The 12,954-nt window shown below is 25.9% G+C and overlaps 2 protein-coding genes across 3 annotated transcripts in view; one reads left to right on the top strand and one right to left on the bottom strand.

The window, feature by feature from the left end:
- barc (RRM1_TatSF1_like and RRM2_TatSF1_like domain-containing protein barc) overlaps nt 1–12,954 on the top strand; it is a 31,760-nt gene that overhangs the window by 1,288 nt on the left and 17,518 nt on the right. The window contains exon 3 of the mRNA XM_003697332.3: nt 145–501. Within this exon, the coding sequence (XP_003697380.1) occupies nt 145–501 (357 nt within the window). The remainder of the gene's footprint in view (nt 1–144; nt 502–12,954) is intronic.
- On the bottom strand, nt 934–9,524 carry LOC105736564 (uncharacterized). 2 transcript variants are annotated; one of them, XM_012491693.3, is made up of 5 exons: nt 9,144–9,524; nt 3,616–3,885; nt 3,072–3,305; nt 2,719–2,920; nt 934–2,201 (listed from the first exon to the last, which is right to left on the bottom strand). In XM_012491693.3, the coding sequence occupies exons 1-5, from the start codon at nt 9,178–9,180 to the stop codon at nt 1,982–1,984; spliced, it is 963 nt and encodes a 320-aa protein (XP_012347147.2). In that variant the 5' UTR covers nt 9,181–9,524; the 3' UTR covers nt 934–1,981. The 2 variants fall into 2 exon arrangements, with proteins under 2 accessions (XP_012347147.2, XP_086763562.1); XM_086907436.1 differs by lacking the exon at nt 9,144–9,524 and adding an exon at nt 4,243–4,803.

The following is a 12,954-nucleotide window of genomic DNA, read 5'->3' as shown; positions in this document are numbered from 1 at the left end:
CATTATTTTTATACCAATCTAATTTTTTTACAAACATTTTATTATTCACATTTCTGAATGAGTTATCATATCAAAATATTTCTGTATATTACCATATATTTCCATATATTTTCCATATATTTAAAAATAATGATTATTTTTCAGGTGGATGAAGATTTTATGGCAAGATATCAAATGAGTTATGGATTTACAGATACAAATCGCATAGAAACAAAACCTGTGCAACAATCTCAATCACAAGGAAAGATCGATAAAGAGAAAAAGAAGATGGAAGCGAAAAGAAAATCACAGGAACCACCGACTTGGTTCGAAGTGGATGAAGCACATAATACTGCCATTTATGTGTCCGGTCTACCATTAGATATTACTATGGATGAACTTACCGAGCTTTTCAACAAGTGTGGTCTCATAGCACGAGACGAAAAAGGAAAAGACAAGATCAAATTATATAAGGATTCAAATGGACAACCAAAGGGTGATGCTCTCTGTATCTATATAAAGGTAAGTAACTATTTATAATATTTATATAAATTGTTCGTAAATATGTATAATTGAGTTCGAATTATGAAATATTTTCGAATCCGAGCATCGGATTGATATTTTCGAATTCTCGCATACTTTTATTGTTAATAATTATCTCTCGAGAATATGAAAGTGCATTTCCGAATATTTGGGTTTCTGATATTTTCACATATTGTTGTGCACTAACATACTCTTTAATTTAATCTTGTTTAAGTTTGGAAAAAGTAGTAACAATATATATTGAAATGACAATCTAGCACCTACTCATGCGCGAAACATTTATATCTGGTAAGATATAAATTAAACTTTCGGAATTTAAAATATATATGTTGAATAATACGAAAGAATGTAAATTTTTTTAAAAATTAGCCAGTACAATTATTATCATTGAAACGAGTTATAATGTCATACTAATTTGACATGGAATTTTTATTGATATAATGTACATCTTATTAAATACAATATGAAAAAAAGATTTCAGTAATATTATTATATTTCGCGAAGAATATTTCACATATTGATTTATCGATAATTTATCACGAATAAATCGTACATTTACATCATACAATGTAATATAAGCAAATATAATTTACAATTTTAAAACATATAGTACTATATATACATCTGTATGTTGATATACGTGCAAATACACACACACATACACACACACATCTATAAATTGATATGTAAATGAAAGAACAATGCATATATTTCTTTAAAAATAAATTTTTATCATTCAAAAATAAGGTAAAAAAAAAAGTGAGAAAAATTATTTTTCTATGAATAATTATTAGTTTTTTTTTTTTTTTTTTTTTTTTTACAAAAAAATTTAAAAAATACAGATGCATTTAAATATATTCTTATTTTTGCGTTTTATTATCTTTTCTCATATATCTAAATATCTTCAGATACTATATGATACTATATATACTATATAATACCAAGCAATGAACGAAAATTAACATTAAAAAATAAAATTCGCAAATAGTCAATCCGCATTTCATATATGTTAATTAAATAAAGAAATAGATAAAATTAAAATGAGAACGAATATTAATTGTATAATATATACGTGATACAAACATTAAACTATTATTTTATCGAAATAACTTTAACTAACTAACCAACTAATTAAACAATATTTGCATATATTTTCAAAAATCTTACATTTATTTAAAGAGAGGAACACGAGAGATTATTTCGCCAATCTAATGTGAATAAATTATTTCAATTTGTGCTCGACGACCTTTAATAGAATCTAAGATTTTCATCTTCCACAAAGTCAAAATGAAAACTAGAATTAATTTGATCAATTTTATTCGATTCATTACTTGGTAAATCTATTATTCGGTAAATTATCATATCAATTTTTTTAAAATAATAATGATCAATGATCAATGATCAATGATGTTTAAAGTCATACAAAGAATTAATAATATATAGCGTTTTGGTTATGGCTTTAAGAACTTTTTAAAACTTCTTCACTCGCCAAATTGTTGATTCCAGAGATTTGAGGAAAAATTCTATTCATATCCATTAGACTTTGCGGACCGTTATTGGATCCATCGGCTAGAAATCCATTGTATTCTTTTTCTCGAAATAAATTTTGTGCCTTTATCGCTCGAGTTCTATTCGAATGATGCCACATTCCTGGATTGGAATAGTATATTTTTTCGTTGCTGAAATTATAATTTTCATAATTTCATAATTAGTAAAAGGTCCTGTAAAAATTGATGACATAAAATGATGATAAAAAATATTTTTATTTAAAATATACGATTTCTTAATCGTCGTTAATATTATTATTATTATTAGTCATCATCATCATCATCATCATCATCATCATCATCATCATCATCATCATCATCATCATCATCATCATCATCATCATCATCATCGTCATTATCATCATCATCATATATTACAATCAAGTTATTTTGAATTTTGTTCAATTTTGTACAAATATAAAAAATTTTTGTAAAAATACTGTGATATATACTATAAGAATTTTTTATTTATTTAGAAATTTCTAATAATTTTTAACAAAATTTTCCTCTTAGTAATATTTTTTAGTTATTATTATTTAGTATTTAAGCAATGAACGATTTGTTAATAAGAATCATTTATCTTTCATATATGAAGTGGTATATTGTCGACAAAAATTTTTTATAATAATAATGTAACATGATATCTTACTAAGATGGTGGCCTTGAACCCAAATTCACACCATGTGCCCAATCGTCTGCATTTTGCTCTACATAGTTTTTTTTTCTCCATGCATTTCGTCGTTTGTTCCGTCCATTTGATTTGTGCGATTCATTTAAATATTTTTTACCTTTTTTTCGGGATTTTTGATTTTGCAACGCACGAGAATCCGCCGTTTTTTTACGTCTTCCGACTATAATTTAAACAGAGCACATTCGTGAATTATATTCATTTGGTTATCGAAATGTAGAACGAACGAATCATCATCTTTTATTTTGATACATATATAGAAAACATATTTTAAATGATATCTTTTGAATGTACAATTTTTTTGGAAATTTTACCTATACGTCCTGCCAATACCTCGCATACATAATGTTTTCGTTCGACGCAACTTTGTGGACTCCATTTATACTTTAATCGAGGATCGATCGTGATACAATGCCACGCGTATTGTTTCGATCGATTAAATTCAGGTTGACCAAAATTTTGAAAATGCACTTTTTCTCCAGTCATGCCCCATTCCCAAGCCATTTGTTGCCAATTGTATATTCCACCGATCCATCTTTCTAATTTCGCTATGATATAATATTTTAATCATTTTAGGTATTTCGAAATTTTTAAATAATTAATTTTAATTCATTGTTATGAAAATTTATAAATAATATGTAAATATTATAATATTATATAAATATAATTAGAAATATGAAAGCGTAAATAATATATATATATATATAGATACATAATTTATTTATGGCATGGAATATATCCCAATTTTATATAATTTATTAAATATTTAAAGCGATCTTATTAAAAATAAATAGTAGATATTTATTTAAAAATATAATTATTAATTTTTTTAATCGTAAATATTCAAATTTCACTTACTAAATTGATCGTTCCACAAATATTTTCTTAACATTCGATCCTTCCCATTTCTATCGAGAATAGCCAGAGTGGCATTTCTATCTTTGCAGTGAAAATAGGCTTCTCTCCAGGGTGCCGTCCCGCCGCTTAAATAATAACAATATCTCTTCAATCGGAAGAATCCTATGGGACACGCGTATCGCTTTATGCCATTATTTTGCCGACCAATTCTAGGCCGGTTCGCAGCTGTTTCATTAAAACTGATATTATGCGATTGTACCGCAAATATACCTGAAAAATAAAGGAAAATATTTTTTGTTTTTAGTTAAAATTACATTATATATATATACATATCATAAATAATCACATAAAATATCATAATTCGTATAATCTTCGTTCAATTTCATTCTCATTTTTTCAATTTCTCTTTTTCCATCTTATCGCTAAATGCGAATATATTTATGAAAAACTTGACATGTTGGTAAATAAATTTACATTTTAAATTATATCGGGTTGTATTTTAGTAATATTTATTTTTTTTTTTTTTCGTATTATTCGAACGAAGGAATTTTACTACCTACTCTAGAATTGGGATGGTATATTTCTCGTTCAAAGAAATTCTCGAGAGAAAGAATACAACAATCTTACCTACATACTCCACGTAAATTTTCCTCTCGGTGTACATCCACGTCGCATGCGACGAGTATTAAACAAATGCATCGCATTTACGAGCGATTTTATCTCTCGGTAAAAATTGATGATTCATGTTGAGACATAGATACAAGGATGTAGCGTAATAACAAATTCATTACATCATGCACAGTGCAGCAGGATTAAGCATTCTTATAATTAGTTCAGTGTTACGGTCATTCTCCTCTCCGTGTAATAATTTCTTTCGTCTCTTACGGCTATCCTTTTAAGGAGATAAACGCAGGAAATCCAGTATAAAATGTCGGATGCAGCCTAGTTATTCGAGTTCCATGGTATTTCTTGTTCTTTATACCATTTAAGGAATACGCTATCGCAAATGCTCGCATCATGCAAATTTCTCGATAAACGTAATGTTGCGAGAAACGACAAAGATCGTTTGTGATAATAGTAACAATACGATAATATTCTTATCTTCTCAATTAAGATTATTTATTCTTAAAAATTTATTTCTCTAATTTTAGTTTTTACTTTCTAATCTTTGATCTCTTTTTTGTTTCTCTTTAATTATGAAATGATAAAAAAATCTTGATATATAATTGGAAAAGATTATTTAGTAGTATATTTGATAGGAAAAGCATGGAAAAAAGCTTATTCGTTGATTTAGGCAGTAATATATACTTACATACGTATTTGATTATCGTGTCGCTATGTCGAATCGTTATAGCGGATGATAATAGTTAAAAAAAGTCAATTGTCTCTGGTATTTATTAATAGTTACATTTTATTTATCTTAATAGAAATATACGAGTTGTACATTGTATTTCACGCTATAATACTTACGATGCGATTCAGCAACTCGGTTACAATGGAAATTTATTTATATAGAATTTGAAATTTTTTTATAATTAAGAAAATTTTTTATTTCAATCTCTTATGATTAATTTGTTAAAAAAAAAATAATTTAACAAGTATGAGAAGAATTTTCTCTTAGGAAATTTTAATTAATAGCACATGGAACTTGAGTAGTAAAATCTTGGCAAATCTTAGAGATAGAAATCGATGAAAAATTCATTAAAACGATAATTTGCGTTGAATAGTAATATCTTAATAAAAATTTTAACGAGATAATGATGACTGGTAATAGAAAGAAATAGCGATTATATTCCAACACTATAAATAAGTTGTTAAGTTTTCTAAAAGATTACGCAGTATCTATTTTTCAGTATGAAACACGAGTTAAATTTCCGCGTATGGCAAAGTATTCTTTCTAGTAACCTAATTCGCTGTGTTTGATGTCCATTCCGCGAAACGTGAATGATATCATTCGAAGAAATTATGCATACATGGCAATTATCGGGTTTAGAAATGATTATCAATTGATCAAATTATTTTCTCATTTGAGTTGTAAAATTCAATAATCTAATTAAATCGTGAAATAATATTTTCTCGTTTATTCGTAGATATTTTATCTTCATTCTTCGTTCTTTACTCTTTTTAAAATTGAAATAAAGTTTATTACGAATTACTTTTTATATATATAATTTCATTAATATATTCTTGATATGTACGTATATTATATTTTTGTTATTATAAAAGGTACTTTATGACATTTCAATAGAGAAAAAAATATTCATACGATAAGTTGTTTGCATTCATTTCGAACGATGCATTATAATTTTTTTAACTTGATCTTTTCCGAAAATAATGATCGATTAAACCAATTGTCGATCCTTGAAAATATATCCTATTCATTCATTTGCAAGAAAGCGAATCGTACGAAATGTTTCCATTCGTTGAACACGTTTCGTTTACTTATTTCTCTCCGTCTGGAAACCATAAACGACACATAGCCATGGGAATGGCTTGAAACTTTATCTTTTCGCGTATTCATTCGCAACTATTTTAGATATAGCTTCATCGATATTTCTACATATCCAGAGCATGTATTCAATGTAAATCCATCTTTCAACGGATATTGGGGACAAATTGTTCTTTCATTCATACGATATTCAATTATGATAAATACACATATCGTATTCATTCATTCGTATTAATTTGTACTCATAAATCGATAATTTCACGTAATAGATAATTTTTAGCTATATTCCAACTTTCCTATCATATCAAGCTTTTTATATCAAATTTTTTTTTAAACCATATTCCCCATGCCATGTTTATTATTCGTTATTGTCAAATTATCAATCTTCTTTTTTTGATATTAAAAATAGGAAATTGATTTTTTATCCATCATTTAAATGATTTAATTATTAATATTAAATTAAAATTCAATTCGTGAAATTCTATAAATCTGATTTCTAATCTAACGATTATAAATATTTGATAAGAATCAAATTTGTGAAAATTCAAAATTTTTATATAAACGATGAGATTAGATTATACAAATATACTTTTCTATAAGAACAATTTTCATGTTTATCATAGAATATTAGAATCGCACGATTGTATTTTTCGAAAAATTTAACAAACTGATAGTAAATTAAACAAATATTAATACATAGTTATACGATAGTGTGCGCCGATAAATTAAAATATCTTTATCTATTGTCAATATTCGCGTATCAACGTATACGTATAACCGTATGGTAAAATTGCGTCAATCCGATAATAGCAAACTTTCAAAATCGGTTTAAATTTCAACAATTGATAGATATTCGATACGATACGATAACGTAAGTGATTACCAGTACATTGATAATTATTATTTGTACTAGCTTGGACATTGCCAATAATTAATATTCAAAGATAAACAATATCCCATTAGATAGATGTTCTTTTTAGATCTTCTCATCTAATTGTATAAGAATCATGTGCGTCATCATATTCGATACATGTAATACGTATGCCCACGATTTTTACTTTCAGTACAAGGTTAAATTTACACGTATTCTGTGTAATTGTTTCGTATTATCGCTAATCGATTTTAGCAGACAATTTATTCGTCTCGATCAACAAGTGTCTCGTGTGTATATTTCTTTCTTGGCGAGACCTTTCCGATAACTTTAGAGAATATATGATATATTAGTATCTGTTATTACTATTATGTACCTAATATATAATGTATAAAAACATTTTTGGTAAGGTGATTTAAAGAAATTAGTTAGAACGAAATGTGTACGTGATAAGATTCCTGATTATAATTATATTATAATCTATTTGTATTTTGCAATTTTGACAATTCGTATAGTTTTGCTTAATTTTGCGATATATTTGCCGTTTGATTCAATACCGTTAGCGTATGCGATTTTCTGCGTACAGATTATATTCTCGAACGAAAATAGATGCCCGATCTCTTCATCTTTGAGTTCTAGCCTATTCTATAGTATACATGATCTTATTTTTTTTTATTAACTTTATTATGTATTCACATCTTATTATGTAACAATAAGTAACGGAACGTTTTACTTTCTAAATCTCTTCTTTTCGGAAAAAACTAATGATTTTATTTCAAAGAAGAAAAAAAAATATAATTCAATTTTTTTCATTCAAATATAAATCTATAAAATGCAATATTTCATTAATTTTCTTTCAAGATGAAATTAAAAAACATTTTATCATAATTGCATAATGATAAATGCACATAATGATAATTCTTTTTATATGGAAATTACGAATATGCAAATTTGTTTTCGTGTAACTTTTTTATGATCGATAGAAAAAGATAAGTTATAGTCATATAAAGTTATAATTCATTTGCTATCTCAAATTTTTCAGTAAACAGATAAAATGATCGAGTTCCGTTATCGTATGGGACACAGTGTTAATAATTTTTCATAATGATTAATGATAATAGTTATAATTATTTTTTTTGCAATTTAATACACCGTATATATATATGTATGTTCATATATTTGTCTAGTGCTTACATCGCGTTACCCTTAATGACTAACATAACATTTTATCATGGTGATTTCAGTCGTTGGAAATATATTTGTTTTATTTTTTCTTTTTCTTTTATACAAGGAATTATATATGTACATAAATAGAAAAATGTAGAAAACGAGAAAAAAGGATCAAATTGATGCTCATTTGTCACATCGAAACGATTTACTTTTTATTCCTATTTTATTCATTCTTTTTTTTTTTCAATAAACATTTTTTATTAGATTCGAGTTATAAATAATCAGATTTCGCAATTACGAATAAAATTATTTAAGATGTTTTTAAATTTTGTTTCTTGAATATTTTTCAACGATTATACTATAGATTTTTCATATTATATTTTACATGAAATTTTTTTTTATCTAATAATTTTATGTTGTATCAAAGAATGTTTTATTTTGCACAAGTTTCGAATATTCGATTCGACGAAATTTTTAGGATAGATTTAGTTTTAGGGAATATATTCAGATAACGATAATAATTAAATAGAATTTTCATAATAAATATTTCGAAAGAATTATACTTAAGATACTTATTACTTACTACATTTACATTGAATCATTAATACGGAATTTTTTTTTGCTCTTTGCTGTTTTGCTCTTTTGCAATATAATAATTGTACACTTTTTCCTTATTTGTTTTTCAAAGTTTCTTGCCTCGAAATGTTTCGATTCGAACATTGATGTTCAAAACTTGATATTTAAATATAGAATCCGATTTTTAAAAATCATTTAAAAAAATTTTACACGTATAATCAATGTTTTATACATACGTACATCGAGTTCGATTTTTCCTATCAAAATATTTAATCCATCGATTATCGATCATAATTCTAACAAATACGTGTAAAACATTTATTATACGATTCTTTGTCGATCTTTCTATTCATCCATCCATCCATCCATCAATTCATCTTAATAATTAATAAATTTCCTTTTTTCCTCGATATTTAACGCGAGTAAGAGAACAAATATTGGATCGGCAAAATCACGCATTACCTGCGGCACAAAAAACGAGAAGCAAACACCTCCGCATGATTTTCACGTACTCTGTTATTGATTTATTCGCCGAATTCGTCGATGCACAAAAAATACTTGTACGAATAAAATCGTCTTCATCCTCGTTCACAAGTCACACTTTGATTCACACGCATCAATACCTTTCGTAATCTTATCTTGAAATTTGATCGAAATTTTCACTAAAAAATTCATTAATCGATGATTTTTAATCGCTATTTTCTTCGTTGATGCGATTGTCCGAAGGACAAACGGACGGAAGTAGACGCGAACACGGGATAAAGTTGCACGGTGGAAGTTGGCGAGCGACTGAAGCCGCCACTTTCATTCCGCTCGATGTCAAGGTACGAGAGTATGCGAGGCGAGCTTTCGATCCAGACATCTCCCCTATATATACTTACTCGATCTCCACGCTATTTTTCAGCCTTCTATAATATAAAACTAACTATAATATAAAATATAATATCGATTTCGAATAAATTTTCAAATTTTTTCTTTTCAAAGATTTCTTCTAATCTATCAATAATCTTATTCAAATTTATTAAAATTATCGATTATGAAATCTTAAAATTATACGTATATAATTATCTATATATTTTCTTACGCGTCTCATGTTCGTAAAAATCTTAAAAATTTCGATGATGGAGGAATAATTATTTTCTACACAATTTTAAATCCTTTATATTAAAATTTTACTATGCTATAAAACTATTAAATATCGAATCATCATTTATAATATATGATAATTTATCGCTTCATTGGCTATTTTATCAAATACGTAAAAATATTTATTGTAGAGAAGTTGAAAATTATTTTCATTATTGTTATTCGTTTCTTTAAAAAAATAGAAAAAGATGCGATCATACGATCATTTTTATCACTTTCGAAAAACGATTGTATAACACAATTAAACAAGAAAGATGAAGGTTATTTCGAGAAACACATTTAAAAATTGAATTAGTTACTTGAATGAAATGATTACGTAAATTATTACTATTAAATGAATCATATAATTTACAATTATATATATAAAACTTGATTTATTCCATTCAACGAATAATAACTAATTATTCATATTGCAATTTATTTTCGTTTTTATCTTGGTAGCTATAAAATAAAATCATACGTAATCTGCAAATCTCTTCGATAATTTTAATCAATTTGTAAAAAAGATTGAATTAAAATTCCTTCCGTTATCATATTTGTAATTCACATCGATAAAACTTTTTCCTCGTGATGTAATTTTTTTTCTTTCTTTTCTTTTTTTTTTTCTGTACCTCAAAAAAAAAAAAAATAGCATAATAACGGTTTACTTTGAAACGAAGGTTGTGATAAGCGATAATAAAGAATAGAATAAATTATGGTGATAATAATTTTATTATCTATGCTTAAATTTTGATACGTACACAATATACGTTACATGTACATTTAATTCGTAGATAAATGTACGCGATCTTTCGACTTTTTTCGAATAGAAAAAAAATCTGTGATCTTTTCTCGTGTTTTCTCCTCAATAGGTTGCCAATGAATACGACGTATTGAAAGACGCATATCGTGAATTCGTAATTTCCATGGAACACAATGCGCAGAATGTTGACTTTCCCATAAACCGCTTTTTCGTGCCTCGCGGTTGCCAATAACTGACCAAATATCATTATCTTTGTCGTGTTATTTTCTTCTCCTTAAACTCGATCAATACTTGACAACTGGCCAGTGCTAGTGCTTTGCACATTAATAAAAATTTGCATTAACAAAAAAAAATAAATACATAATTCTTTCTTGTCGAGAGCGAAGCGAGAATATATCTGTTTCGTTTTTTCATTCTTGTAATTGTTTTTAAACTTTTACGAGTATAAATAAAATAAAAAATAATCGCCTATATTTCATTTCTGTTAAACGGAGAATAAAAAAAAAAAACGAAAATGAAAAAATAAACTGAGAAAGATAAAAATAAATTTAAATAAGTAATTATATTTTAAAAATACAACAATTTTATATTCGTGATTTTGTATTTCTTAGAAACATTATATTTCCTTTTTTTTTTTTATCGTTTTTCGTCATTGTACAAAATTATAATAAACGATATTTGAAATATAGGTCACACTTCAATCGGTCGAGATGGAACGCATTTAGCTTTTCGCACTATTTTTCCATTATTCTCAATTAATTGATTTCTATTGAAATTAAATGGATTATTAAATACGATATTTTATCTATCCGATAAATATTTTCAATCAAACATCAAGTTCTATCAAAATTCGATACAATTAAATCGAAATATTGTCGTTACGATATTTCAAATTTTGAAATAAATATTTTATCGCAATTGTATTATTATTAATTTTTTAGTTAATTTTACTTTTAACACATACCACCATACAGTCAACTATTCATAACTTTCAATGAACTGAAATTTTCATGATTGTTCAATGTATTTAAAATTTCTATAATATAAATTAGAATTAATGCTTTATTACTTATAATAAATATAATAATTATATATAAATAAACATTTAATCAAATCATAGATTAAATTGATGTTTCTTAAAAAAATTAAATTTGAAACGAAAAAAAATTCTTTTGTTCGAAAATTTCATTTTTATTCTATCTATCTATCTATCTATCTATCTATCTTATCTATCTATCTATCTATCTTATCTATCTATCTATCTATCTTATCTATCTATCTATCTATCTTATCTATCTATCTATCTATCTTATCTATCTATCTTATCTATCTATCTTATCTATCTATCTATCTATCTTATCTATCTATCTTATCTATCTATCTTATCTATCTATCTATCTATCTTATCTATCTATCTATCTATCTTATCTATCTATCTATCTATGTTATCTATCTATCTATCTATCTATCTATCTATCTATCTATCTATCTTATCTATCTATCTATCTTAATCATCTCTGTTCTATTCATCTGTATATTACATTTACAAATTCTTGGGCGAATTATTGGGCGAATTATACTCATCATGATCATCTTTGTTTCTTTTTCGAATTTCAATATAATCTTTATGTTTCACGTTTCATTTGATAACGATAGATGAAATACGAAGAAATTGTTGATTTGTATTTCATTGTCTGACTTTTCCTATACATTGTACGAATTACATGATTTATAAATGCAATGAATATAATGTTGATTTTACTTATCAGTACACTATTTTTCATCAGTGGGTAAACTACATGTTCGAATACTGCGAGAAAGAAAGTAGAACAACTGTGTCGTAATACGTAATATTTTATGATATATACAGATGAAAAAATTTAATCATTGTAAATAAAAAGAACAATGATCATGCAAAAATTAAGAGAACGAAAGAGAAATATGAAACAAATTTGAATAATTTTTTATTGGGTGAAAAAAATACTTGAAAAAAAATATTTTTACATACGTGTAGCGTCTTTCTGCTCAAAAAAACTTTCTTCTAGAAAACAATGTGATAAATTAAATTTTTATCTTTCTTTTTCTTTATAAAAAATTTTTTTTCTTTAAAAAGAAAGAAAAAAAAGAATTACTATGCATGTATATGCTTCAAATCGAAGAAATAACAATTTTCGAAAAACTTATTGGATATTTTACATTTTTTTGCGGTATATTTTATATATATATATATATATATACATATATATATAGGAAATAATTGGATATAATAAGAAAGGATCTTTTAAGGTATAATGAAATTTTCGTATTGAATAATTTCGTGGTAAATAGATGATCAGCATTGAAAAAAAAGGAAAGAATATATGGAATGACTCGTATAACGGAGAA

This window comes from Apis florea, unplaced genomic scaffold (assembly GCF_048593485.1).
Source record: "Apis florea isolate Af1SG1 unplaced genomic scaffold, ASM4859348v1 contig_2897_pilon, whole genome shotgun sequence".
Lineage (NCBI taxonomy): Eukaryota > Metazoa > Arthropoda > Insecta > Hymenoptera > Apidae > Apis > Apis florea.
This window is presented reverse-complemented; position numbering and strand designations above follow the sequence as displayed.

What these genes read in the sequence shown, in the direction of transcription:
- LOC105736564 (XM_012491693.3), bottom strand. Translation starts at nt 9,180, where the DNA reads ATGCGGAGGTGTTTGCTTCTCGTTTTTTGTGCCGCAG. An exon ending in TCTCGTTTTTTGTGCCGCAG is followed by an intron (nt 3,886 to 9,143) that starts GTAATGCGTGAT and finishes TTTATTTTTCAG; the next exon opens with GTATATTTGCGGTACAATCG. An exon ending in GGTATTGGCAGGACGTATAG is followed by an intron (nt 2,921 to 3,071) that starts GTAAAATTTCCA and finishes TTTAAATTATAG; the next exon opens with TCGGAAGACGTAAAAAAACG.